The 27,994-nt window shown below is 51.6% G+C and overlaps 2 protein-coding genes across 5 annotated transcripts; both read right to left on the bottom strand.

Annotated features, from left to right (window-relative positions):
* Positions 1-96: 96 nt before the first annotated feature.
* ADCY4 (adenylate cyclase 4) lies at positions 97-15,926 on the bottom strand. Of its 4 annotated transcripts, none has more exons than XM_025393106.1 (26): positions 15,824-15,910; positions 15,333-15,517; positions 13,606-13,803; positions 13,337-13,498; positions 12,608-12,757; positions 12,028-12,176; positions 11,838-11,949; positions 10,991-11,118; positions 10,683-10,841; positions 10,223-10,355; positions 9,883-10,056; positions 8,224-8,267; positions 8,001-8,087; positions 7,719-7,788; positions 7,278-7,375; positions 5,897-5,981; positions 5,652-5,789; positions 4,934-5,044; positions 4,505-4,689; positions 4,217-4,301; positions 3,659-3,817; positions 1,469-1,615; positions 1,057-1,164; positions 826-940; positions 384-508; positions 97-299 (listed from the first exon to the last, which is right to left on the bottom strand). In XM_025393106.1, the coding sequence occupies exons 2-26, from the start codon at positions 15,489-15,491 to the stop codon at positions 147-149; spliced, it is 3,234 nt and encodes a 1,077-aa protein (XP_025248891.1). In that variant the 5' UTR covers positions 15,492-15,517; positions 15,824-15,910; the 3' UTR covers positions 97-146. The 4 variants fall into 4 exon arrangements, with proteins under 4 accessions (XP_025248891.1, XP_025248892.1, XP_025248893.1 ...); XM_025393107.1 differs by having other exon boundaries at positions 15,333-15,521; XM_025393108.1 differs by having other exon boundaries at positions 15,725-15,910.
* A 928-nt stretch (positions 15,927-16,854) lies between these two features.
* RIPK3 (receptor interacting serine/threonine kinase 3) lies at positions 16,855-20,880 on the bottom strand. Its single transcript, XM_025391718.1, has 10 exons — positions 20,642-20,880; positions 20,292-20,432; positions 19,848-20,157; positions 19,247-19,392; positions 19,074-19,120; positions 18,707-18,874; positions 18,529-18,596; positions 17,939-18,313; positions 17,738-17,798; positions 16,855-17,226 (listed from the first exon to the last, which is right to left on the bottom strand). Exons 1-10 carry the CDS (start codon positions 20,659-20,661, stop codon positions 17,006-17,008), a joined length of 1,557 nt encoding a protein of 518 aa, XP_025247503.1. The 5' UTR covers positions 20,662-20,880; the 3' UTR covers positions 16,855-17,005.
* Positions 20,881-27,994: the final 7,114 nt, after the last annotated feature.

Below are 27,994 nucleotides of genomic sequence, written 5' to 3' on the forward strand. Positions count from 1 at the left end.
TCACACTAAAATTGGCCTGGGAAGAATACTTCCCACTGAAGGGCAAGGAGAAGGTGATCCCCAGCTATATCAGCAGCTTCTGACATCAATGGGCTTCAGGCACACCAGAGTCTCTTTATTGAGGTTCTTAGAAGGGGAGTGCAATCTCAGCCTAGGGTAACTGAAGAAGGTCCACTTCGTGTCAAGTCTGTGTTCAGGAAGTAGGTGCAGAGCTGCCCTTTACCTTTCACCTTGATGACCCCCCGGCTGTAGCAGGTGTAGCCCAGGGACTGTAGGGCCCAGGCTGTCTCCTCAGTCACCTACAATTGGAGGGGGTGAGGGAATATGGAGGTGGCCCTATTCTTAGTTCCCCTCCCCCTATGCCTCCAATGTTGTTCACTCACTTGGATTTTGCCAAGGACCCCTGTACTCTCCATGCGGCTGGCCACGTTCACTGTGTTGCCCCAAATGTCATATTGTGGCTTCTGGGCCCCAATAACTCCAGCTACTACTGGTCCATGGTTCAACCCTAATAAGGGATGTGGTAATGACAGACTTGGAGAAGGAAGAGGGGAAGAGGAAGCACAAGGAACTAGAAGGAAGGGAGAAGAGCCTGGGGGGCCCTAGAGGAGAGGAGGGGTCTCTAAGGCTGGAGGAATGTAGCTTAAGAAAAAGAGTGGGAGAGCCTCATACCTCCTGGCCCAGCATCTTCACACCCCATCCCAGGGAGTGAGTTAGGAAAGGGACTTCAGGATGAACTGGGAGCAGCTAACAAAGGACTTGGAGTGGGGCAAGCTCAGGAAGGTGAGGAGGTACCAGACTGTTGCAGCAGGGGAAGTCTCTCACCCACACGCAGGCGGAAGTTGTTGAATGAATGCTTGTTGATGACATCCAGCTTAGACCCCAGGGCAACGGCAAATTCCACCATAGTGCCAAGGTGGCTGCAGCTCCGTTCAGCATCCTGGCAATGGGCCCATGCACCAGGGTGGGCCAGTGAGGGCACAGGAATAAGTCCCACTAATGAGCCCATCAATGAGAGACCAGAGCAGGGTGGTAAGTAAGGAAGGGTTGCTGTACCTGTTGTGCATCCTGTCCAGAGGTGGCATTTAATCCTGTGGCTGCCATGTAGGTGCTGCCAATGGTCTTGATCTTCTCCACCCCACTGAACTTGGGCTTGGAGAGCAGCTGTATGTAGAGAAGAGTCCTGTCCCCAGTCTCTCTTACTCTCTCCATCCCCTCTCCCAGAAGCCCAGCCCCAAGCCTTTGGAGTTAAAGGATCAGGCTGTGGGAGTGGGGATGGTGTCAGGAAGGAGAGGGTTGGTGGTGGGCAGTGTTGCTGGAGTGGGTAGATCTGGGGGATCAGAGGAGGCGAGGGAGTACTGTAGAGGGGAGGATTGACTTCATGGCCAGAAAAGCAAAGTAGAAGGAGGTACTGGGGGAAATTCTAGAATCTAGGACATAGGGTCTGGGAGACTCTTGGAATTTTCACCTCATCAAAATCAGCAATTATTTCATTGAGCAGCCTCAGACACTCTAGGCCCTCATGATTGATGTTGGATTCAGAGTAGAACTCCTTGAAGTCTGGGACTGAAGCGAAGAGGACACAAACGCATTCGTAGGACTGGTGGTAGAGATCCTGGGAGAGCAAGAGACTGGAGTGAGGGGTGCATGTCATGTTCCTCTCCTTTCTAGGTCTGCATGGGGCCCTCCTCCCCATGTCACATTCCTGGTCTCCCTGTTTAAGAAGAATTGGGAAGGAGGGAGAGGAGTAGGGCCAGGCTACCCCAGGGAAGTGACTTAGGAGTCAAAGCTTGGATCTCATTGTAATTCTAGAAAAGGCAGAGGTTTGGGGTCAGGATCACCTCACAGCAACACGAAGGGAATCACTCCTAGAAGTGGGATCCTGTCAATGTGAATTATTTCTATATCCTATCCTACTGCTGAAAGGTGTTTAAGTCAATTAAGTCAGCTACAAAACCAAAGGTAAAACGTGTTTAAGTGTTTAAGTCAGTTAAGATAGCTACAAAATGAAAGATAAAGTAAGCAACAATAGGGACTATGAGGCAAAGGGAAAATAAGAGTAAGATGATAAAGATGGAATCAGATCTGAGGGTGGTTCACAAAATGAGTGCCATGAAGTCCTATTTAGTCTTAGATTTTGGTTCTCAGCTTTCTAGCCGCCAAAGTGAAGAGAGAAAAGGATCGATTACAACATTCCCTGTGACTATTAGAGAAGAAACCAGAACTGATCTTGAGAGCAGGGAGCAGGTGGTGGGGGCATAAGGCTGTGAAAGAGCTCCTGAGCTGTTTCTTTTAACACCCCTCAATATGAGTCAAGAGCATTTCCATAGCAGAGGGCCAGCAGGTGATACAAATACGATGGTACAAATATGTGGGTGACTTTCTGATGGTTTGGCTCTAGTAAGATTTTTGAGGATCTAGAGCAGCAGCATCCAATAGAAATTTTTGCAGTGGAAACATTCCCTATCTGCAGTGTCCAATAGGGTGGCCACTAGATACAAGTGGCTGTTGAGCCCTGGAAATGTGGCTGATGCAACTGAGGAACTGAATATTTTATTTTAATTCATTAACATTAAATTTTCATACGCTAATGGCTACCATATTGGATCGTACATGTCTAGAGAGAGGGGCGGACTGTATCCTCTAGACCAGCAGTCCCCAACCTTTTTGGCCCCAAGGATGGGTTTCATGGAAGACAAGTTTTCCACGCACCCAGGCTGTGGGGGGGATGGTTTTGGGATGAAACTGTTCCACTTCAGATCATCAGGCATTAGTTATCAGATTGGTGCAAAATTAATTGCATTTTTTTTTTTTGCCATTAAAAGTAATTACTTTTAGGTCGGGTGCAGTGCACCTATAATCTCAGCATTTTGGGAGGCCAAGGCAGGTGGATCACCTGAGATCAGGAGATCGAGACCAGCCTGGTCAACATGATGAAACCCTGTCTCTACTAAAAAAAAAATGCAAAAATAATTAGCCAGGCATGGTGGCAGGCACCTGTAATCCCAGCTACCTGGGAGGCTGAGGCAGGAGAATCGCTTGAACCCAGGAGGCAGAGGTTTCAGTGAGCTGAGATCACACCATTACATGTACTCCAGCCTGAGGGACAAGAGTGAAACTCCGTCTCAAAAAAAAAAAAAGTAATTACTTTTAATTATATTACTTTTAATGGCAAAAACTGCGATTAATTTTGTATCAGCCTAATACATTTTCATAAGGAGTGTACAAACTAGACCCCCTTGCATGTGCAGTTCACAATAAGGTTCGAGTTCCTATGAGAATCTGATGCCGCTGCTGATCTGACAGGAGGTGGAGCTCAGGCGGTAGTGCTGGCCCACCGCTCACCTCACCTCTGCTGTGTAGCCAGTTCCCAACAGGCCATGGACCTGGGGTCTGGGGGCTGGGGACCCCTGCTCCAGACAGCTCCCATCAACACCTAAGCTTCTGGAATGTATGGAATGGTCATGAATTAGATAAGACATGCCTTCCAAGTAAGAATTTGAAATGCAATTTTGTGCTCACCAAAGACAGAATCTAAGATCTTGTGAAACGAAGATGCTTGACAAGCACTAGAGAGAACCGGCCATAGGTCAAGACTTTCATCCGAAATTAGGCCCTATGGCATCCGTGGATCAGGAGTCAGGGGGTCAGGAGTCACCTCGTTGCGCCGGTTCTGGCCAATGAACTGGGGGGCCACGTGTGCAGGGAGCACGTTCTCCAAGAGCAGCCGAGTCAGGTTCTCCATCGTCTCTGTCTCCTCCCGCTCCTGCCTCAGCTTCTTCTTCCACAGGAAGTCCAGGCGGCAGTAGTACTCATTCTGGGGAGGGTCACCAGGGGCCATGGGGAGACACAGAGCAGGGGAAGCGCAGCTTCTGCGTGTTCAGCCCCAACTCCATGATGCCTGAAACCACCCCCATCCCATCCCCAGTTTAGAAGTAGGGCTTAAGGTGCAAGTATCCTTGGAGAGAGACTATCCTTGAAATCAGATTCAGACTAGGGATACAGAATTGGCAGCAGACTTTTTCTAAAGCATGGGCTTTCCCAGATAGGGGTGTGGGAGAAAGGAGGGACGGGGAGTGGAGGAGAAAGAAAGGAAGCAGGAAGACTCGCTTAGAAGCTTCCAATGGGATTCAACCCTGGAGATTAGAAAGATCAAGTCACAAATATGGGGGCCACTCATAGGTGGGCCCTGGTGGGGCTGAGCTGGGTGACTTACCTGGCGAGCCAGGACAAGGAGGGTGAAGAAGAAGATGAAGAAGGAGATAGCACCCATGAATTTGGGCTCCTTCAGCACTCCGGGCCTGAAGGGGCCATGGATCAGGGTTGCCCCTTGCTCTGCCCCTTCCTGGCCTTCTCCCTGCCCCCAGTGCCCATGTAGGCCTCCGCTTCCCTCCCACTTTGCCCTGTAGGTGATTCAGGTCAGTGAGGCCAGGACAGCTCTGCTGTATCCCATCTCACCCCCATCCCAGGGGGCCCGGCACCTCTGTCCAGCAGCTGTGCATACCTGGAGTCCAAGGGGCCCAGATAGAGGCGGACGATGAGGCAGTCGGACAGCCAGGCGTGGGAGTGCAGGAAGAGGGAGCAGGATGCTGCCAGCCACAGCAGGAGCAGCAGCAGCTTCAGTTCGAAGCTCATGTGCAGAAAGAGGGAGCAGGAGAGGAAGCCCAGCGTGCAGCAGTGCATGGAGTACTGTGGGGCCAGGCAGGGGTCAGGAGTGGGCATGTCCCATAGGCAGAGGGGGGACCCCTGAGGGCTCCCTTCCTGTCCCTCCCAGGCCCAGGTCCTATCTGGGAGACAGGGGGCGTCATACACACTGATACACACTGGGTGTGACTTCTGTCTGTTCTAATCCACAGAATGGAGTGTTCCTCCACTCAGGGGAGCTGTGGACTTGGGCTGAGGAAGGAGATTAAGGGCATGTGGGAACACTCACTGGGACACTGATGAGAGGCAGAGACCCAGGGAGCTCCCAGGAGAGGTTGGAAATCATGGAGGACACATTGGGAGCTTGGAAAGGGCAGTCTGATGATGCTGGGAAGAAGAACTGCAGAGGAGATGAGGAGCTGAAGAGGCAGGTAGCTTCTTGGGCACAATGGTGGCTTGTGCTGGGTTTCAGCTGACCCAGGGATGAGTCAGGGCCAGACTCGTCCAAAGGGGTGGATTCTGCTATTTCTGGTAGGGAAGGGAACCTCAGCACTGGGATCCTCACTGGGGGAGGAGTTGTGTGAGGGGCATCAAGAGTACTTCTCTGACTCTGAGCCACTGTGTGAGCTCTTGCCAGCCACTTAGCCTCTCTGGGCCTTAGCTTCCTCTTCTGTAACTTGGCTGATGGGTGATTCCCAGGTGCCCTCCAGGAATAGAATTCTAGGAATGAGTCTAAATCCTGAAAAATCAGCCAAGTGATCTAAGTAATAAATAACTGCCTACACAGAAAAAAGATAAGAAGGACATTCACCGAAGTGTTATTAACAACTATTATGCCCAGATGGTAGATTGCTGGTGACTGTAATTTCTTTCTTTCTATTTATACAACATTTCCAGCATCTCCTGGGCTTAGTCCAGCTGCTTGCCCAAATCTAGGGGTTCCCTTTCAGTCCCTGGCAGGTCCAACATGCCCTGATGGGGGTGGATAGGGCCCCCTCTGTCCTCACCAGGCTGGTAATGGCCATGGCAAAGACAAGGAGGATGGTGGCGGTGCCCAAGGCTATTCTCAGTCCTGGTCGTGTGGCCACCAGGCCAGACAGTGCAGGCAGCCAGTGCAGCATCTTGGGGCCTTTCAGGACACACCTCTGTGGAGGGAGCATGGGCGTCTTAGCCATGGGGCTGGGGCACCCTCTTCAGGACAGGTTGTGACCAGGGCTCTGGCATGCCACTTCCACCCCTCAGCCCACCTCACCATCAGGTCCTCTGAGAAGCAGACAAAAAGGAGGAGGAGGAAGAGGAGGAAGGTGATGCTATACATGATGGCCAGAGCTGGGGGCCTAAAGGGAGACAAAATCGAGGCCTTGAAGTGCCAGAACAGGCTCCCTGTGTGCTGTGAAGGTGCTGGTGAGTTGGGTGGGAGATGGGGGAAGTGGTTCTGGGGAATCTGGGTTGGCTGGCAATGGGGTCCCGGCTGATAAAACACATTGCATTCTAATGCTCTGGGTTGGCTGGCTTAAGGGTCTAGAGCAGTGTTGAGGTGGAACAGGGACCCGTATGGTGGGGAGTGGGGGCTCACAAGAGTGACCAAGGCTACGGCAGACCGATCTCTGGGTCTTTAGGCTAAAGCTCTTTAACCTGGCTGAGTTTTTTTTTTTTCTTTTTTTTGAGACGGAGTCTCGCTCTGTTGCCCAGGCTGGAGTGCAGTGGTGTCATCTTGGCTCACTGCAAACTCTGCCTCCAGGGTTTGAGCGATTCTCCTACTGTCAGCCTCCCGCGTAGCTGGGATTACAGGCATCTGCTATCTCACCCAGTGTATTTTTGTACTTTTAGTAGAGACGGGCTTTCACTGTGTTGGCCAGGCTGGTCTTGACTCCTGACCTCAGGTGATCCACCTGCCTTGGCCTCCCAGAGTGCTGGGATTACAGGTGTGAGCCATTGTACCTGGCCATGTGGCTGAGTTAACAAGTCCTCGTCCCTGCTAGCAGTGGACTAGGAATGAGGGCCTACTTTCTTTTTTTTTTTTTTTTTGAGACGGAGTCTCGCTCTGCCGCCCAGGCTGGAGTGCAGTGGCCGGACCTCAGCTCACTGCAAGCTCCGCCTCCCGGGTTTACGCCATTCTCCTGCCTCAGCCTCCCCAGTAGCTGGGAGTACAGGCGCCTGCCACCGCGCCCGGCTAGTTTTTTGTATTTTTTTTTTAGTAGAGACGGGGTTTCACCGTGTTAGCCAGGATGGTCTCGATCTCCTGACCTCGTGATCCACCCGTCTCGGCCTCCCAAAGTGCTGGGATTACAGGCTTGAGCCACCACGCTTGGCAAGGATCTACTTTCTAAGCTCACACATTTGCTGCCAGATTTGGGTTTCTCAATGGAAACAAACCCGCCTTCATGGAGATGTTGTTAGCACCAAAAGAGACGCTCATGGGAAAATGCTAGGGCTGTGTAGAAAGTCCACAGGATGTACAAGATTAAGATAAGGACTGTGATTATCATTTTCCCCAGAAAACCCGTTTCCTCTGTGGGTAAGTGCCTGAAGCTAAGGGGAAGAGGTGAATGAAGAAAGTGTGGCCAGGGGTCATGAGGGCAAGGTGATCCGCTTGTGACAGCCAGGGCCTCCTTCGCCTGGGGCACTCTCACCTGTTTGTCACTAGCATCTGGATGATGAAGTTGGAGAGAAAAACCAGGAAGGTGCAGGCTTCATAGTATTTGAAGGCGGGGATTGCAGAGAGTCGGTACTGAAAGTGAGGGGGCCGGAGGTAGAGACAGGGTCCCGTGCTGCCCATCACCTTGAAGGCATCACTCCCGGGCAATGGGTGGGCTCCTCAGCCTCACCGCCAAGCCTCCAGTTCAGTTCCATGTAGACCCTACCAGTTCTCCAAGGAGCTACCCTCCTTCCTCCCTCTACCATCCAGTAGCTCAGTCTACAGAGTGACTTTCCTTTAGAGAGAGGCACAAGCTCCTCACCCCTAGGATCACAAACTGAGCAGACCTGGGGAGGAGACCCAAGGGCTGACCCCTCCCCAGCGCCAAGGAACTAAAGTTGGGAAGTCGTTTGGTGCCATCCACTCCACAGCTCACCTCTTTCTCCATCTCCTTCTCTCTGAAGTACAGTGTCAGTGGGTTGAAGTCCTTCGACTGCTTCCACTGTCTGGTGGGAGGTGGGAGGGTGGGTGAAAGCACCAGAGAGCAGAGGGCAGAGAAGGGCAGGAAGAGGGCAGAGAAGGGCAGGAAGAGGGCAGAGTGAGGGCAAGAGCAGGTGGTCAGGTGAGTCTTCCTTCCAGTCCCTCAGGGAGCACCATCCCTTCTCCACCACACGACCTCAGGGCCTGCAGCCCTCCCAGCCCTCTTTGTTCTCCGTACTTCTGTGAGTTGAGCTGCTCAATGACCTGGAAGAACTTGGCATCCCCGGTGTCCAGTTCATCATCTAGTCCACGGAGGGTACGGCTCCTGCACAGCAGTGAGAGCCAAGTACATCACCACAGAGACTCTCAGAGCATCTGGGCAAAGCAGGAGCAGACCCCCAGGGAGGATGGAGGGGGTCATCCAGACAGCCCCACTGGCAAAGGCTTTGGGGCCTCCTCACCGATCTAGGCTCCACTGGGGGCTGAAGGAAGCCAGGGTCTTCTCCTGTTGGGAGAGCACAGTGAGAGGTAGGCATGGTGGGTGTTTTCCCTGTAGTGAGGTAGACCATGAGCCACACTGCATGCTCTATACATGTCCTTGACCTTGGGCATTTCACTGGGCTCTTTCCTCTGCCTCTAATGACCTCTCTCTCCCCCAAATCCCACCTGCTCTTGAAGAAGAGGTTTGAACCTCCTTAAAGTAAGTTTCCCCCTGACTCTCTAGACTCCCAGGATCTGTGTGTGTGTGTGTGTGTGTGTGTGTGTCTGTGACGGAATCTTGCTCTGTCACCAGGTTGGAGTGCAATGGCGTGATCTTGGCTCACTGTAACCTCTGCCCCCTAGGTTAAAGCGATTTTCCTGCCTCAGCCTCCCAGGTAGCTGGGATTACAGGCATGTGCCACCATGCCTGGCTAATTTTTGCATTTTTAGTAGAGAGGGGGTTTCACCATGTTGGTCAGGCTGGTCTCAAACTGCTGACCTCAGGTGATCTGCCTGTCTCAGCCTCTCAAAGTGCTGGGATTATAGGCGTGAGCCACAGCACCTGGCTGGATTTCTTTTTTCTTTCTTTCTTTCTTTTTTTTTTTTTTTGAGATGGAGTTTCTCTCTTGTTGCTCAGGCTGGAGTGCAGTGGTGCAATCTCAGCTCACTGCAACTTCCGCCTTCCAGGTTCAAGCAATTCTCTTGCCTCAGCCTCATGAATAGCTGGGATTACAGGCACGCACCACCACGCCTGGCTAATTTTTGTATTTTTAGTACAGATGGGGTTTCGCCATGTTGGCCAGGCTGGTCTCAAACTACTGACCTCAAGCTATCCATCTGCCTCGGCCTTCCAAAGTGCTGGGATTACAGGCGTGAGCCACTGTGCCTGGCAAGATTTCTGATATTTGACTGATCCCCTGGAACTTCAGGGGCTAAGTGGATTTCTGTGCTAGTGAAGGTCCTGCCTCAGGAGATACTCTTGAACAACAACCTTGCACCTAAGGTCATCTCATAGTCCCTGGGCTTGGAGCAATCCCCACACACCACTCCACCCACCTTAGAGGTCTCATCCTCCAACAGTCAGCTGAGCCTCAGCTTCTTCCTTCCCCTTCCTCCTGCCAGCTTAACCCTCTGACCTCTCCCCTACCTCATGTTAACACTTGGAATTAAGTACTTCCTGCAACCACTGCTGCCAGTGTCCTTCCCCCACTCCCCAGTGTTGGGGGGATTGAAGAAGAGAGCATGAAGTTTCAGGAACTGAGTTAAACAGAGACATTTCCTGGTGCTATGGGTGCACAGCCCTACAATCAGAGACAGGAGGAAGTGGGGGTCCAACTGCCTATGTGGTGTCAGGGGAAGGCACTCTCCTGAGTAGAGGCTGGGGAGTTATGGACATGGTGTCTGTAGGGATCTTGGATCTTCTCTGAGGTGAGCTGGAGGGCCCTTTCTCTGGAAGGAGGGGCAAGGAAGGGCCTGAACCAGTGACTGGGGTGACCAGACAGTTCAGGACTTTGGGATATCACAAATCATTAAGTGGCTCACTGGTGGTGGGGGCAGAGAAGGCTGGGTGGGAGTGGGGCCTGAGGATACTGGGGGTGGATTTAACTAAGCTCTGGGGCTCAGGGTGAAGGTGCGCATACCTGGAGAGGGGTGGAGGTGGACACAGGGCTGTCTACGTGGCTCAGGTGGGCAAAAGGCTTGGCTGCACCCCAGGACTCCAGGTAACGGGTCATCAGCAGTGATGGACGCATCTTGGGGCCCTCAAGCGAGGAGAGCAAGCCTCCTGCAGTGCCCTTCTCATCCTCCTCCTCTGCCTGGGACGCATGAGGGCTGAGAGTAAAGATGACAGACACTCCCTCATTCTTCCTCCACCCCCCAGTAGGATCCAGGAACTCAATCTCTGGCACAGAAGAGATCAGGCCTGTTGACTGTGGGACAGTTTGTGTGGGCCAACCCACGGGGTCTGCGCTGGGCTTTTACCCGTGGATCGATGACCAGATAGGTGGGCTCCCCTAGCTCCCGAAGGTAGGGATCCCGATGCTCCATGCCTGCGTCCTCCACAGCATAAGCCCCTGCCAGCAGGGCCAGGGTAGCCCCTGTGATGTGCACTCGCCTGGAAGGAGGGAGGCAGTAGGGGTCAGCAGGGAGGGCCTTCACATCTCCTATTTCCTGCCCCCTCATGCCCGTGGCTCCTAGAACTGACAAACATCTCATGTCTTTTAAAGATCATTCCTGGAGGTCTGACTTCAAGAAAGAGCCTGTGTTACAGGAGGTGCCTCCCAGCTCCCCTCCCTGTACCCTAGGATCTCCCAAGCCCCATATGGGACCCATCTTAAGGTACTCATCTTGTGCTTATCTTAAGGAACTAACGAAAAGTTTGGCAGCCTGTGGTAGGCCTGGTTGGCCTTCTGCTGTAGCTGCCTAGGGCCATAGGTCTCACCCTGGTACACCGCCTGCCTCCATGTGGTTAGCCAGTGTGACATCATGGGACCAAACGTCATACTGCCACTTCTGCAGCCCGATGACTCCACAGAGTACACTGCCTGAGTGCACGCCCACACGCATGTTGATGTCCACGCCAGTGGCTGCCCGCAGTTTCCTGAGCAGAGTGAGTGTGGGGCAATCTGAGTCCTACCCTCAGCCCTGCCTATGAGACACCCCTGATTCTCACAAAGAGGACTTCTGTCAGTTGCCTGCTGCCCCCCACATCCACCCTCAGCATTCCTCCTGACCACCACCTGAGCTGACCTGATGGCCCGGCACATGTCCAGCCCCATGCGCACGCAGTTGATGGCATGGTCTGGCAGTGAGAGTGGCAGTCCGGAGACACAGTAGTAACAGTCCCCCAGGATCTTGATCCGCATGCATTCATGCTCCTGGGAGTGTGTATGTGGGTGTGTAGAGGAACCTGGTTAGAGGCCAGAAGGGTAGGAGGGAGTTGGGAAAAGCGGGGAGCGAGTGTGGTATTCCTGAAGAACTTCCAAGGTGGGGTAGTGTTTAGATCAGATCTAGGGACTCCTTTCACCTGATATGGGGCTAACTGTCTTCCATGCAGATCTCTTTCTCAGAAGGGTTTCCCCAAGGGCTGGATGGCTGTGGCTCTTTCCACTTTTGGCAAGTGAAGGGGGTACCCAGAGTTGAATATGTGGTAGTGGTCTCAGGATTGAGAGGTTGGGGGGAACCCAAGAATTGGTTGCTTGGAGGTACCCCTGGAGTCTAAGCAGGTTGCTGGGCTGAGGTTGCATAGGGCAGAAATTTCTCTTGGAAGGGCCTCCTAAGGTTAGAATATGAAAACGTCTCTATAGATTTGGTCGTAGTGTCCAGAGACACATGTTGGGGCTCTGAGCTTGTATGGGGCATTGTACTTGGGACATCTGTGGAGATATTGAGGGATCTCTGCAGATTTCAGATGTGTGGTGAGCAGCTTCATGACTGGGAATGTTTGAGAGGGTTTCCTCTTTCCACTGGGATATCTGGGGGCCTGCATGCACTGAAGTGGGCCTGGGATCTTATAAGGTGGGAGTTTCCCTTGGAAGGGGCTACCCAGGATGGGAAATTTGAGGGTCCCTGGGTGGGGAGGGAAGCCTTCTCTGACCTTGGCGATCTGGTCGAACTTGCCAAAGAGCTCATTGAGCATGAGCACCAGCTCCTTAGGGGAACACTCGCTGGCCAGCCGCGTGAAGCCCACAATGTCAGCATACAGCACACTGCATAGGGCAGACTGTGTCAGTGGGGCCAGGGTCTTAGCCCACAGGCTCCTCCCCTCCAGCCATTCTTCATCATACCTGACTCCCTGGTGCCTCTTGACATAGAGGCTGTGGAAATTGTTGGTGCTCTCTGGCCGTGACCCCTGTCCTGCCTGCAGCCGTGCCATGATCTCTGCTTTCATCTCTCGGGCCAGGTAGGCAGGAAGGATGGACAAGAGAAGGTGTTCCTAGAAGAGGTCACTATGAGTACCAACTCCTCTGCATCCTAAAGCCAGGAGCCCCTGCCCCCCAAATCACTCAGGAGCCCACACTGCCCACCACACGTGCTCCCCAGGATGCTCCCCCAGGTCCTCCCTCTGCACACAACAGGGCTCCAGCACCCCATCCTACATTGATCACCTTTAGGGACTGAACTCCCAGTATCAACACCTGAATGAGAGTTCACTTAATATCATAATGCCCTAAAGTGCTTTTTATAAGCTTTGGTTTGTGTGAGCCTCACAACCTTCTAAGATGGGCAATACCCACGTTTTATACAAAAGAGGAAACAGGTCAAGAAATCTGCCCAGAGTCACTCAACCTGTGGAGGACCCTCGTTATGTAATCTAAGCAACTCCTCTCTGGGAGCGCTGGTCTGGCCTTCCTAGGCCAGACTAACCTGGTGCTTCTTTTCGGTGTCCAGCCGCCGGCGCGAGTGCAAGGAGCTGAGTGCCTCCCGGAACGTGGCCCGCAGGGCGCGCTCCATCAGCGCCTTGTGGTACACTCCTGCCACGTTCCCGCACAGGAACAGCACCGCATTTGCTGCCAACTGTGGGCGAAGGCCAGCTTCAGAGGACGCGGGACCCGGGTGGTTGTCGTGTGTAGCTGGAATTGGTCTCAAAGACTGGCTGGGGGAGACTGGGTTCTACAGTGAGGGACCTAACTACTGTGGAACAAGTGGTGCCACACTGTGGCATCCCTAGGGGCGTTTCCCTTCCCAGATGTTCCCTGCTCCAGACTCTCGGCTGCTTCACCAATGCGACCTCTTAGGTCTGGAACCTTTGCAGGTACATTTCCTCTGTTTGGAATACCACTCCACTGTCGCTACCCACTTCCGTGGCACAAAACTTTTTTTTTTTTACATTCTGTGTCAAGGTTTCATTAACCAACATCTGTTGTCCCCGGGCAAACCACGACACGACTCCCTTCCTTGAGACCTGGATCCCTCTTCTGGTAACAGCAGGCATTGCACCACACTGTTGTACCAGCTCTGCGAAAGCAAGATTGGGTATCCTACTCCCAGCGTTGCACCCTGCCTTGGAGTCACAGCTCCACAACCCCACCAAAGGAGACTACTAGCACGTGACAGAGCCGTCCTGAGCGCAGCCTGTGCTACTTGCGTGCTCACCTGCGGCAGCAGTGCAGGCCGTGAGTCCGGCTGTGGTCCAAGATACAGCCCCAGGACCAGTAGATGCGAGAGTGAGGAGGCGAGGCCCGCGACGGCGGCGTCCCGCATGCCCAAGGGCAGCATGGCATACACCGTGAAGATGACGAAGAGAAAATAGGACACCTGGGGGCGGGGCGCGGAAAGCCGAAGGCCAGAGTGGGACTATTCAAGGCCTGGTGAGGGATCGAAGCCCGGGCCGTCCCCGCTGCCCTGCCTGCCGCCCCTCTCACCTGGTCCCAGGCGCTCACCACGCCCCCGGTGAACAGGAAGGCGTGGCCTAGCGCTAGCAGCGCGACCCATACCAAGCCAGACAGAGGACGCGTCCAGCGCTGCAGTCGCTGCTCACGGGAAGCGAGGCCCAGCAGCAGCGAGAAGCCGCCCAGCGCGCACAGCACAGTGGTCAGGAAGCTCGGGTCTGAGGTCAGCTCCTGTAGGCAAGGGGTGTATGAGGCAAGATTGTGACAGGGAGAAGGAACGAACCTGATAAAGGAAGAGCCGGCAGCCCAGCCCCTCAGCCCAGTTCTGAAAGATGTCTCAAGCCTAAGTACTAAAAGGAGGCAAGGCACCTCCCCTTACCATTCACTTTAGGTTGAACCATTTGAAATTGCTTGTGTCCTACTGTTTTTATCCAGACTCAGCAATCTCGTATGATTTTTGTTGGTTGGTTGGTTAGTTTTTTGAGACAGAGTCTTGCTCTGTCGCCCAGGCTGGAGTTCAGTGGCACGATCTCGGCTTACTGCAACCTCTGCCTCCGGGTTCAAGTGATTCTCGTGCCTCAGCCTCCCGAGTAGCTGGGATTACATGCTACCGCCACCACGCCCGGCTGAATTTTTTTTTTTTTTTTTTTTGCATTTTTAGTAGAAGACAGGATCTCGCCAAGTTGCCCAGGCTGGTCTCGAGCTTCTGGGCTCAAGCGATCTCCCACCTCGGCCTCCCAAAGTGCTGGGATTACGGGCGTGAGCCACCGCGCCCAGCCTCCTGCGGTCCAACCTATTATCTTGCTGAGCCTGGGACAGCTACCTAGAAGATCTGGCTCCCATCCCTATTTGTGAATCCATGACTTTTCTGAGCCTCAATTTTCTTATCTGTCAAACGGGAACCAAAGCTTCATGGAACAAGTAAAAGATAGATCCTAGCTCACAAGAAGGCACTTCGGAATGAATGTCTCCAAATCTGGCCAATTTGCTCGGGAGATTCCCGGCGGCGCGGGGGCCGGCGGCTGGCAGCTCGGAGGGCGGTGCGAGGCAGTGCTCGAGCAGCAGGGGGCGCCAGGACCCGCGGCGTCCCGCACCTTCCTGACCGCCAGGGCTGCGATCTCGCCACCTGCCTCAACTCCTTGCAGAATTTCCACCGTCGTCCCCGCGTTTTGTCCCCATCTCTTCCCGGATTTCGGCGTGGACCAGCAAGGATTGGCCGCGCCCAGTGATTTTCCCACTTTGCCTCCAAGGAGTAAAAAGAAAACCCGGGGCAGGCCATTTCTAGAATTTGATTGAAGACCCCCTTCCTTCCCAAACAGGAACTGGACATGGGTTTACTTTGGGACTCAGTGAGAGCCGGGTGGAGGGTGCCTTCTGGGAGTCTGTGGGCACAACTGCCCCACATCCCCTAAGAGGCAGAGAAAGGCAGGAAATGAATTCCTCAGGGGCCTCCTAGAATTTCCCTTTTGGAAAACTGGAAAATCCGGTGATGGATTTATTGTAGAACCCGTAGACCACGGACGTTCATGAAGTCTGTCAGAACCCGGACAGAAACTAGAAGCATCCAGGACTCAGCTTTCTCCCTGCGCAGACCCAGAATGGTACAGTGACTTGCCCAGGGTCACTGCAGTTCCTAGCCAGATTCAATGGTTCTTTCTCGGCTCCCAGCAACGAAACACATCGAAAAAAAGACCCCACAAACCCCAACCCCGAAAATGCTACCCAGGCAGCGACCCTCCCGCAGCGGCGGCCCGGCTCACCCTGCCGCTGGCCCAGGCAACCACGAGCAGCGCCGCGAGCGCACAGAGCACGATCCCCAGCAGCAGCAGCAGCAGCGGGTACTGCTGGCTCAGGCTGTAGTAGGTCTCGTAGAAGAGGTCTTCGCTGGGGGGTGGCCGGGGGCTGAAGAGGCGGGCCATGATCTCCCCCGCCCAGAGTCCCGAGGCTGGCTAGGGCCGGGCGCCGGGTTACCTCCTTCGGCCCGGCGGGCCGCACCTGAGCTTTTCTAACCCGCTCCAAGCCGCTACCTCCCCGCGCCCCCAAACCTCGTGGTAATCCCGTCTCCTTTTTCAGGCCCTCCCTGCGGCCTCCCAGCCCGCTCCCAGCTGGCTATGAGGGGATCCCTCAGTCCTTTCCTCCTCCTCCCTCGTGCCCGGATTGTGGAGGTGCCCTAGCAAAGCTTCATCGCCAGGAGGGCAGGATTTGGGGTTGGTGCGAGGGAGCCCTGGGTTCCCCTGTCCCCCGAACTCACTGCCCGGGCGCTGGCGCAGCGGAGTGGGCTAGGCCCAGGGAGGCAGCCGGGGACCTGATGGCGGAGTCACGCTCGCCGCTGCGCTCTGGCTCAGAGTCCCGGGCGACAGGAGCTTCCCTCCAGGCGCCGCGGCCCCCCTCCCACTTCCCCGACGGGACAGCCCGGCCTCTTCCTGTGCCGAAGCCGGACTCCCCTGGTCTCCTCCCGCACTTGGTTTTGTCTCTCTTAACACCATCGCCTTCCCGCCTCAGCCCCTTCAGGGAAGGGCAATGTGGACCCTGGGAGAGATGCGAAGGGGTGGCTGGGGTGGACCGAATAGGGTGTGTCCAAATGGGGGTGAACGTTTGGTAGTGGGGAGACTGAGGGCGGGGGGCTGAAGCCTGGCGAGAATGTAGGGAAGAATGTGAGTCCTGGTGGGGATCTAGGTCAGAGCTGGGGGCGCTCATTCTCCTCGTCTCTCCGCCTGGCTGGCAACCACTACTACCAGGTTTGAACTGTTCCGTGGGAGGGGGTGCGCGTGTGTATAGCTTTAGGAGCCATAGCTTTCCACTCCCGAAGAGCAGCTGGGAATCAAAAGGGAAGCAATGTCTAGGAAGCAACCTGAGTGTGTGGTGGAGGCAGGTATGGGACCTCATGATCTCTAAGAACCTGAGGGCACCGTGGGGGACCTGGTCTGTGATCTTTCACACTCACTCATCCCTTCCCAGAGCGCTGCAACTGAGTTGAGATCCCAGAAGAAAAGGGACCAGAGCCTCTATCCCCAGAGTTTAGGGTTAGGGTGGGGTCGCCATCCTAGGCTTTAAAGGAAGCACTGCCCTGAGATTAGAGTGGTCTGGGGAACCAGGCCTCTGGGATTCCTTCCTGTTGTAGCTGGCTGTGCCCTGACCTTGTGTGCCAGGCCGTTGCCCACTCCCAGCCCCCAGCATCCCCGCTTCCTGCCATAGCAGAGTTGTGGTGCCTCCCTATCCCTCACTGGCAGCTCCCACCCCCATCCCAGTCCCTCCCTGCCCCTGGCTGAGCTCAGACTTTGGCTAGCATTCCATCATGTTTATTGACTCCTGAGGGACAGATCACAAAGTCAGTTTGTGGGCAGTCCAGACTGCCCTAGAAGGAAGTCAGGGGCCTCAAGGGGTGGCGCTCTTCCTTAACTCGTAACTCTTGGAGGCAAGCTCTGAAGGTGCTTTATTTTCCACTATGATTATACCAACCATGTGGCCCGCTCCAGTTTTCAGGTTCTTCAGGGCCTTCTTGCGAACCTGTTGGTGGGGGGTGCTGCCAGCCCCTCCCCGTGCCCGAAGGTGCCAGGCCCCCTGTGGGCAAGGCAGTTGTCTGTTGCATAGTCAAGTAGTTGTTGTCTCCAACTTGCACCCCAGAACAGTAGTGTAAGTTAATGAGTGGTCGCCCTTTAAGAGAAATAGTGATGGTGGCAGGAGGGTTTAGCTGTCAGAAAGGCCAAGTTGGGGGTGGGTGGGGAGTATGAGGTCTCCACCCCCAACTTGGCCTTGAGTGGAGTGGTCGCCCAAATGGCTGTGTTAAGGTGTGTCCTGTGCCCTTCCCTTCAGAGTTCCTCTCCAGAATTGGCTTAGCAGAAGCTCTAGAGAGTAGCAATTGACATTTGAGACCCTGATCTTTTTTGCTGGGAAGTCCTCTGGACTGCTGAAACAATGGAACTTAGGGGGCTCACAGAGCTGATGCTGTGGAAAGTTAGAAAACTCAGGGACAAATCCAAGCTTTGTTGTGTGACCTCAGAGGGCTCCTTTCTCAGGGGGTGTCAGTTTTCCCATTTATGAAATGAGGTTGAGTTAGATCATCTCCCCTCCCCTCCACAAAATACCCTGAATCTAGATATAGATCTGGAGGAGGAGTCTCCTGGAAGAATTGAACAGGGAAAAGAAAGAGGTGGAGAGTGGGTACCTGTTACTGGATTTGGCTCCGGGGTCCTGGAGGACCAGTTCATGCCATGTCTCTCAGTGCCCTGCAAACAGCACAGAGCATCCAGTTCTGTCCTGGAGCCTGGACCGCCCAGTGCACTCCTCTCAGCCCCAAGTTTTGCCTGGCAAGGGGACAGCATTTATAGGACTCGTAGTGCAGCCCCTAATCCTGCCAATGTCTCACCTGATTCCCCTGGGGTCCAGGACTTGGTGTTCCAGTTGATATGGGGCTGGGCATCTGGTTTCTGAAAGTTGAGGTCTCTGGAGTCTGGGGAGGTTGGGCCACTGAATCTGAAGATGTCCCTGCTGTCCTGGCTTGCAGAACCTGCTCCTCTTGTGCCCTGCTCCTCTTGGTAAGGCTCGGGTATTTTTCAGGAACAGAGCTGGGAGACCCCTCTAGATTCAGTTTGTTTAGCAGCTCAGAAACCATGACATCATTACGAGAGTGTTGGTTTCCTGTGGTTCTCCTAAAGCCGTCCATTTCTGTCCCTCCTTGGCCTGACTCTGGGGTAGAAAATCTCGGATTGCTGCTCCTGAGCTCAGATAGGAAATTCTTTACCTGCAGGGATGGGAGGAGTTTGCTGGGTATGACTTGGATGAGCCAGAGTAAACCCAAGGGAGTAGTCTCTTGGAACTCAGGGGTGAGCTGGGGAGGGTGAGGACAAAGGTCAAGGCATAAAAAAGCTGTGGTTAATGGTGAGTCATTGGATGGCCAGGTAGCCATGTTGTGCCATCCCTGACCAGCTCCTGGAGAGGGGTGATGTTGGCGCTCACTGTGGAGACAGCAGCATTTATATTGTTCTCCACCATCTGGAAGGCTTCATCAGTTTTTGGTAGGCATTCTAGAGGGACAGCAGAGTGGGTTGCAGGTGAGCAAATCTTCTTTTCCTGAGGAAAGCCCCATGCTGACAGACCCAAGCTTACCCCAGATCCAGCTAATTGGCCAGCTCACCCTGGAAGGAGGGTCTGTCCTTGGGCTCACTGCTCCAGCAGATCTGCATTAGCTCCTTCAGTCCTTCTAAGCCGGGAGTCTCAGGCCCGGCTTGGGGCAGCTCAGTCAATGAGGGCCGGGTCTGCCTCCTGCACACTGCTCCACACACCAGTGATGCTTCTGTTGGCACTGGAGTAGGGGAGGAGGGTGAGAAGAGAAGGCATTCAGGGAATATCTGCTCCATCATGGAAAGAAGCAGGGAGTGTAATGTGGGGGCACAAGGAGGGAGGAGGGCAGTCTTAGTAGGTGAGCAGGAAGGGGAAGCTTTGGGGCTTTCAAGAGAAGGGCACCTGGGGTTAAGGATCCCAGAATCCGCCTAGAGTCTTACACTCAGCTTCTCTTCCAGCAAGCACTGCCCACATTAGGATCCCGAAGCTGCAGGAGACACAAAGCTGAGGACCAGTCCAATCACTGGCAAGACTCCTTTCCTATACATCACCCCCTGGGAGGGCCCAGAGAAGTGTAGGAATCCCGGCTGTGTGTTTGGGCTGGGATCCTTACCTGTAGACATCACTGGCTGTGGAGGCCTTCCGGTTTACATTAACAAACAGTTCTGGGGCCAAGTAGCCCAGGGTGCCCCCTGGCTCCCTGGATGCTGTCCCTGACTGTGAGCCTCCCTGAAATGTGGACAGGCCAAAATCTGCCAGCTGCAAAGGAAGGAAAGAAGTGGGAGGTAGGGAAGACAAGGGGGCCAGGCAGCCTCCAGAAACCCCCTTGCCCCCAGAAGGTTCAGGTTCAGCTTTGTAAAGGGAGTGTGGAGGTCAAGAGAAGAGGCTCCCTTGGATAGTAGATCTGGGTGCCTGTGGTAGGGCTGGGTCAAGGTCTGAGTCTCCAGGGCTGGGTCAGCCATGACTCTTTGGAGGGGTTGGTGGGACAGCTGGTGGAAATGACTCGTGTGGGTCGGGGCCTCTATCACCTGGTATGGCAGGAGCTAAAACTCCTGGCTGGGCTTTGTGCCCTGGCAGCCCTGTGTCCAGAGGGAGAGGCTACGACGCCTATTCAATAGACAGGGCTCTGGAGGTCTGGTGTCCAGTGGGCCTGGCTGGAGCTGCTCTGGGGTGGGACCTTGTCCTGAGGCTGAGAGGGGTGTAGACCAGCTGACCTTGACGTGCAGCTCTGGGTCCAGCAGGACATTGGATGGCTTGAGGTCCCGGTGCAGGAGCACCGGGTTCTGGTTGTGCAGGTAAAACATCCCAAGCACCACTTCTTTCAGCAGGCGGCAAAGCAGCGGCCAGGGCCTAGGGCACTGGGGCTGCAGCAGCTGGGACAGAGAGCCGTTCTCCATGAATTTAGTCACCAGAGCTGGCTTGGGCACGTGGTCCCAGTTCACCTTCTCGATGACCCCTTCTAGGCGCAGCACAAATTCGTTATCCAGACTTGCCATGGCCTTGACCTCCCTGGATATCGCCTTCCTACACTCCAGGAGAGAGCCGGAGTCAACCGGGGTCGTGGGAAAAATCCCTCCATTCCCCATTCAGGCCCCAGAGCACAGTGGCTCCACCTTTTTGGCCAGATTGCGGCCAGGGGGGCAACCGGGGTCACTCACGAGTTTACAATCTTGACCGCCACATCGTAGCCCCACTTCCTATGTCGCGCCCGGAACACTGTGCCGAACCCGCCTCTGCCGACGAACTCCTGGTTTTCCAGTTCCTCGATGGACACCAAGGAGGCGGAGGCACCACTGGGCCTGAGACAGGGGTGTCGCCCACTAGCCGGCAGTGCCCTACGCCAGCGCTGCTCCCCGCGCCCCTGTGACTCGGCGCTCTTACTGCAATCCCCGGCCTCTCTCGCCGGCCCCCACCGTCTCCAGACTCAAAGGCGTTCTCTGAGCTAGTCCGTGGGGCGCTCTGGGTGTGAATGTCGGAGGCTACGATCGACATGCCACTCCCTACTCACCATAACTTGACGCACGACATCAGGCTGGAAGGTGCGAGGGGGCCTCTGGAAATTGCGAGCAGTAGGAGATGGAGTGACTTCTGGGGCTGCGGTCTTTGGCAGAGAGGGGAAGGGATCTGTCTCTGCAGGGATCAGTCTCTAGACCAAGACGGTGACTCCACTTTCCGGGTTACTACCCGTATTCTGAGTTGACTGAACAACTTCCCTTACAGGCGCCTCTACAGTCCCGCCCCTGGGGTGGGGCAGGGGGCAAACCGAAAGCTAGTGCCTTTCTCCCTGACTAGCGTTTCCTGAGTGCCTGCCGCATGCAGCGGCCAGGTTAGGTGTGGCTGGGCATTGAGGATGTTAGGGAATGGGTCCTCGCCTTCCAGGAACCCACAATCAACCCACTCCTACAGTCAAAGCCTTCCCTTTTCCCACAGGATTTCCTGCTCCACCACCTGCCAGGCCATGAGTGGAGATGGTGCTTAGGCAGGTTTTATGGTTTTAGGGCTCAGCTCTCTCATAGCTGCCCTAAGATCATAGCCAATGCATATATAAAACTTATCATGCACCAGGTACATAGATTAGCTTATTTAATTCTCACACGAACCCTAAGGGGATAGGTACTGCTTTTATTACCTTTCTATAGATGAGGAAACTGAGACACTGAGAGTTTAAGTACCTTGCCTAAGCTCATATGGAAATAATGGCTCTGAACCATCAAGTTATCCTGTTTTCACATAGGTGTCAGGGCTGTTTTCACATAGGTTTCACCTGTTTTCACATAGGTTGCAGGACCACTCAGCTGGTCCTGCAGGAGGCTGGGAAAGTTGTGAAGCATCCAACGATGTAGTGAAGGATCCCTATTTGTATTCCTTGGGACTTATATGTTCATAGGGACTTATATGCCCTATGAACAGGAGCTCCTTGAGCTGGCAGACCCCAAACCCACTCCAAGGGTAAGGCTAGATATACCAGCCCATCCAGCGAGTTGGTGACATTGTGGTGTACACTGCAGTGGAAACAATTCAGAGCTTTCCTGCCCTCTCCCTTGCATGACAACTCTTGCATGCAAATACCCTAATTAATGTTCCTGACAAGCACATGCTCTGGACACAGGCTTTTGATAACCCAGAAGCATGGAGAGTCTTAAAGATTTAGGGCAGAAAAAAGGTGTCCATATTTTACCTTTTGGAGGTCTGACCATGACTGGAGGTTGTGGGAACCCAATAGGGCCAGCCCTAGGCACTCAGTCCTTCACAGGGATACTCAACCCTGTGGGTTGTGTGTTGGCTTTCACTAAAAGGTGCTCACCTTGGTACTTGCTTTCCATTTTGTTCAGTGGTCCATGGGCTCTTCTGGTTGAGGCAGAAGTGATCAGCAGTTTTTTCTAGAACAACTCCTGGAGAGTTACACCATGGCTTCTGGTAGGGTCAGCTCATGCTATTTTGGAGCTATTTAGGGAATTGTTCAACTGTAGTCTCTTTAAAAGCCAATACATGGCAGATACCCAATAAATATTTGTTGAATTGAATGAATAAATGAACAACCAAAAATATTAAGCCTCTTTTAAGGCACTGATCATCCTAGATGGAGCTCCATACTCAGTAGGAGGAAAGAGGAGATTGGGTTCCTATAGGGACTGAGGGCTCTCACCTGCACAGTTCATGAAATCCGTCTGAAGTAGGCTTTAGTATAGAGATATGGTGGTATCACACAGAATCCAAGAAGGCAAGAAGTGTAGCAGGTCCTCAGAAAAGCCTAGAGTCAGAAGCTGAGAACCATCAAAAGGGGTAGCCACTCCCTTTGTGATTCTTTTTGGAGAGAATAACCCAGGCTCAGTATCTCCACTTGAAGGAAGCAGGCAAAAAGGAGTTGGAAAGGTGTTATAACCGGGTTTCTTCAGATTGGTATGAGACCCTGAGAATCAGGGATAAACTACTGTGAAGCACAAAGTTGGGTGTGGTATCAGGGCCTATACAACTTTTTGACTCAAAATAAACAGCCCCTTTAAAAGAAGGAAGAGCAGGGGGAAGAATCTTAGAGTAAGTACCTAAAAGGACCCTCAGCTTCCAGCAAGGGGGTGTGGGGGTGGACCTAGGCACAGGTTGATTCTTGGAATTTGGAAACTCAGAGTTTGGAATAATCAGATAAAGAAACTAAAGAAGCTATTGTAAAATGTTTAAAGAAATAAAAAATAGAGTAGAGAAATAAAAGAGCAAGGCATAAGAGATCATAAACAATGTCCAGATATATTTACAAAAAATAAAACATCAAGAAATAAAAAATGTATGTAACCATTAAAATTGAAATTGTAGATTTTGGTTAAACAGAAGATATAGCTGAAGAACGAATTAGTGTACTGAAAGATGAATCTGCAGACATTCTCCAGAATGCAGCAAAGACGAGCAAATAGAAAAGTTAAGAGACAAAGAATGAGTAGGTCTAACATGTTAAATTGGAATCCCATGAGAAGAGAAGCGAAAAATTAAAAATGGGGCAAGTCAATATTTAAGGAAAAAATGACTGACAATTTTCAATAACTGATAAAGACAAGGATCCATCTGGGCACAGTGGCTGACACCTGTAATTCCAGTGCTTTGGGAGGCCACGGTGGGAGGATAACTGGAGGACAGGAGTTCAAGACCAGCTTGAGCAACATAGTGAGACCCCATCTCTACAACATAAAAATTAAAATAAAAGGTTGCCAGTTCTGGTAATCTTAGCTACTTGGGAGGCTGAGCTGGGTTAGGGTTAGGGTTAGGGTTAGGGTTAGGGTTAGGGTTAGGGTTAGAACTTGAGCTCAGGAGTTGGACGTTATGGTAAGTTATGATTGCACCATTGCACTCCAGTCTGGGCAACAGAGCAAGACCCTGTTTCTAAATAAATAAATGAGCAAATATAAAAAGTCAAAAATACACAAATATAGGAAGCACAATTTGTGCCAATAAGGATAAATATAAAGAAATTCACTCTAGTTATACCTCAGTGAAACTGCAGAACAGTGAACACAAATAAACAATATTAAAGGTTAAAAAGAAAGCATAGATCATCTACAAAGCAGCAGTAACTAAACTGGAAATACACTTCTCAACAGCCAAGTAAAAACCAGAAGACGTTGAAATAATTTAAGGTGCTCAAAGACAGGAAAAGTGTTCCTGAAAAAGATAACTTTGGTGTGTATACAATTTTATATTTACAGACAGGTAAAAAAAGAAAAAAAGACATTTTCAAATAAATGAAAACTGAGTTTACCACGAACAGTCTCTTTCCTAAAGAAGTTTCTAATGGATGTGCACAAAGAAGATTTAAAAAAAAATTATCCCAGAATGAACGCGTGAGACACAGGAAGAAACAGCAATTTCCCAGTAAGTTTAACCATGAAACTAATTAACATCATGTCAGACCCTTAGAAATGAGAGAGAGTGACTCACTAATTTTTCTTTTCTTTTCTTTTCTTTTTTTTTTTTTTTAGATGGAGTTTCTCTCTTGTTGCCCAGGCTGGAGTGCAACGGCGCAATCTCGGCTCTCTGCAACCTCTGCCTCCCGGGTTCAAGCCAATCTCCTGTCTCAGCCTCCCGAGTAGCTGAGATGACAGGCGCCTGCCATCACACTCAGCTAATTTTTTTGTATTTTTAGTAGAGACGGGGTTTCACCACGTTGGCCAGGCTGGTCTCGAACTCCTGACCTCAGGTGAACCGCCCACCTTGGCCTCCCAAAATGCTGGGACTAATTTTTGTTGTTGTTGTTGTTTTTGTTTTTTGGGTTTTTTTTTTGAGACGGAATTTGCCTCTTGTTGCTCAGGCTGGAGTGCAATGGCACGATCTCGGCTCTCTGCAACCTCTGCCTCCCAGGTTTAAGCTGTTCTCCTGCCTCAGCCTCCCTAGTAGCTGGGATTACAAGCAGGTGCCACCAGGCTAGGCAAATTTTGTATTTTTAGTAGAGACAGGGTTTCTCCATGATGATCAAGCTGGTCTCAAATTCCCGACCTCAGGTGATCCGCCCACCTTGGCCTCCCAAAGCGCTGGGATTACAGGCGTGAGCCACCGCGCCTGGCCGGGACTAATTTTTTTAAAAAGATCTGCTACCAGTAATTCCACTCCTGAGTATATCCTAAAATAATTGAGGCCGGCCCCAGTGGCTCATGCCTGTAATCCCAGCACTTTGGAAGTCCGAGAGCGGCAGATGACTTGAGGTCAGGAGTTTGAGACCAGCCTGGACAACATGGTGAAATCCCATCTCTACTAAAAATACAAAAATCAGCCGGGCATGGTGGCACGTGCTTGTAATCCCCCCTACTCAGGAGGCTGAGGCAGGAGAATCGCTTGAACTCAGGAGTCAGAGGTTGCAGTGAGCGAAGATCACATCACTGTACTGCAGCCTGGGGGACAGAGCAAGACTCTGTCTCAAAAAAAAAAAAAAAAAAGAATAGGAAATATGGATTCAAATAGATAACTGTACACCAATGTTCATAGCAGCATTATTTGCAACAGCCAAAAGGTGAAAACAACCTAAATGTCCATCAATAAGTGAATGGATCAGTCCAATACAAACTGTTGTACATACCATACAATATAATTCAGCCTTAAAAATATGATTTGACCTTAATAAAATTCAGACATATGCTATAATGTGGATGAATCTTGAAGATATTATGGTAAGTAAAATGAGCCAGTCACAAAAGGACACATATCATATGATTTCACTTATATGAGGTACCTAGAATAGTCAAATTCATAGAGACGAAAGTAGAATGGTGGTTTGTAGGGGCTGAGGGAAGAGAATGGAGAGTTACTGTTTAGTGGATACAGAGTTTTAGTTTGGGAAGATGAAAGGTTCTAGAGATGTAGTAATGGTTATACAATGAAGTCAACATACCTGATGCCACAAAACTGTACTCTTAAATGGTTAAAATAATAAATTTTGTGCTATGTGTATTTTATCACAAAAAGGATCTGCTAAAAATTTGATTCTAGTATTAGAAAGGGACATATGAACATTTATATTAATAAACATTTAGCTGTTTGACTTAACATCAAATTTCACTGCAAAGAAAGAATGTATGTATATGTATATATGCTTAGAAAAATATGTGAATGGACAAATAGAAAAATGTTTAAAGGAATTATTCCCGGCTGATGGGCTTACAGGTGATTTTTATTTTCTTATATTTTATATTCATATCTTTTTCTTAGTGCATGTGCTGCTGAGGTGAGTACTTGTAGTCTCATTTTTATCTACATTTTCTAATTTTCCTGAAATGAGTTCATGAAATGAGTGTAGTAATTCTACAGTTTAGCTTCCTCTTCGTCCCCAGGACACACCCAGAGATGTAGGAGCTTCCTTCTCCCACCTGCCCTAGCCCGTCAATCTATTATTTGCTGCTCCCTCCTGATTTCTTGTAACTGTAAGTAGCCTGCTGGTCACTTTGGTATTTAATGGATGTTATTATGTCTTGGAGTTTCAGTATGGTAAGTAAGATTTTTGACAGACATAACATGATAGAGGTGATTCCACTCAGAGAGAATGTTCTGAGCCAAGGGTAAAGTCTACAGTGTGAATTTTTGTGAGTCCGACTGCCAGACTGGCTGAGTGGCCTTTCCCTCCCCGCTCCCACCCGCAACAATGATACAAACTAGTCTTATCCACACTTGATGGTTCACAAAGCACTTTCACAGTAAATTTTCACAATCAATGGAGGCTGGACTTACTGTCTAAGGTTTACAGAATAAAAAGGTCTCATTTTTTGTCTGCAGGTGAATAGCAAACATAGAGTGATAAGAAATCTCTCTTTTTTTTTTTTTTTTGAGACAGGGTCTCACTCTGTCATCCAGACTGGAGTGCAGTGGCGTGATCTCGGCTCACTGCAACCTCCACCTCCCAGGTTCAAGTGATTCTCCTGCCTCAGCCTCCTGAGTAGCTGAGATTTCAGGCCGGCACCACTACGCCCTGTTACTTTTTTATATTTTTAGTAGTGACGGGGTTTCACCATGTTGGTCAGGCTGGTCTAGAACTCCTGACCTCGTGATCTGCCCGCCTCAGCCTCCCAAAGTGCTGGGATTACAGGCGTAAGCCACCGCGCCTGGTGATAAGAAACCTTTTTTTTTTTTTTTTTTTTTTGACTGTGGCAGTGCGGATTCCCGCCTACTCTCGTCCCTCCACCCGCTTCCGACTCAGGGATGCTCCAGCTCATGGGGGAAGTCTTATTCCAGCTGCTGAAAACAAACCCTCCACACATGGCGAAAGGGTGCAACTATGGGCAAAAGAACTGTCACTTTTGGGGACTGAGCTATACTCAACTCAGGAAAGTCACAAAACAAACCCCAGGGTTTAAGAGAGAAGAGTAATGGGGAGAACTTTCCATTTGGACCGGGACTCCATCCACCGTGGCGCCCGCCTCTCCCTATCCTTGGGATGCTTTCTTTTGGGGAGCCTCCTCCAGGGCCCAAGTATTGCTCTTCTGCTTTAGGATTCCAAGCAGGTCAGAAGCCCCCTTTTACTTGTTTTTCCTTAGGAGAGCTGAGGGGCTGATGCTTTCACAAAGAACCACGTCCTTTAGCTCTCCTATCCCACCTGTGCTCACTGTCCCAGCAAAACGGAATCCCCGCGCTTCATCTGTTTTCTCACAGAGCGCATTTTAGATCTGCGTCCCAGAGCGTCTCTTTGGTAGAACTTAAGGTACTTGTCTGTACACTCAAGGAAAGAGAGGCTGGGCAGGGTAACTATTTTGATTCTACATTGCCAGGGTGGTACCAAAAAGATTTCGGGCAGCTATAAGTTAAATGTCTACACACCTATTACCATAATGCCCCTTCTGTCAGTGTGGAGTCCTTCTCTCCTTCTGTCTAGTGTAATTTCTATGCTCTCCCAGCTCCTCTCACCCAAGTGGAGCAGGCCACTGCTTCATACCGCTTCCCCAGCTGGGTGTCCTGTTTCTTTCTTTTCTTTCTTTCTCTCTCTCTCTCTTTCTTTCTCCTTCCTTCCTTCCTTCCTTCCTTCCTTCCTTCCTTCCTTCCTTCCTTTTCTTTCTTTCTTTCTCTCTCTCTCTTTCTTTCTTTCTTTCTCTCTTTCTCTTTCTTTCCTTCCTTCCTTCCTTCCTTCCTTCCTTCCTTCCTTCCTTCCTTCCTTCCTTCCTTCCTTCCTTCCTTCCTTCTTTCTTTCTTTCTTTCTTTCTTTCTTTCTTTCTTTCTTTCTTTCTTTCTTTCTTTCTTTCTTTCTTTCTTTCTTTCTTTCCTTTCTTTCTTTCTTTTCTTTCTTTTCTTTCTTTTCTTTCTTTTCTTTCTTGACAGAGCTTCGCTCTTGTTGCCCAGGCTGGGATGCAATGGTGCGATCTCGGCTCACCGCAACCTCTACCTCTCGGGTTCAAGCAAT

Source organism: Theropithecus gelada, chromosome 7b, assembly GCF_003255815.1.
Source record: "Theropithecus gelada isolate Dixy chromosome 7b, Tgel_1.0, whole genome shotgun sequence".
NCBI lineage: Eukaryota > Metazoa > Chordata > Mammalia > Primates > Cercopithecidae > Theropithecus > Theropithecus gelada.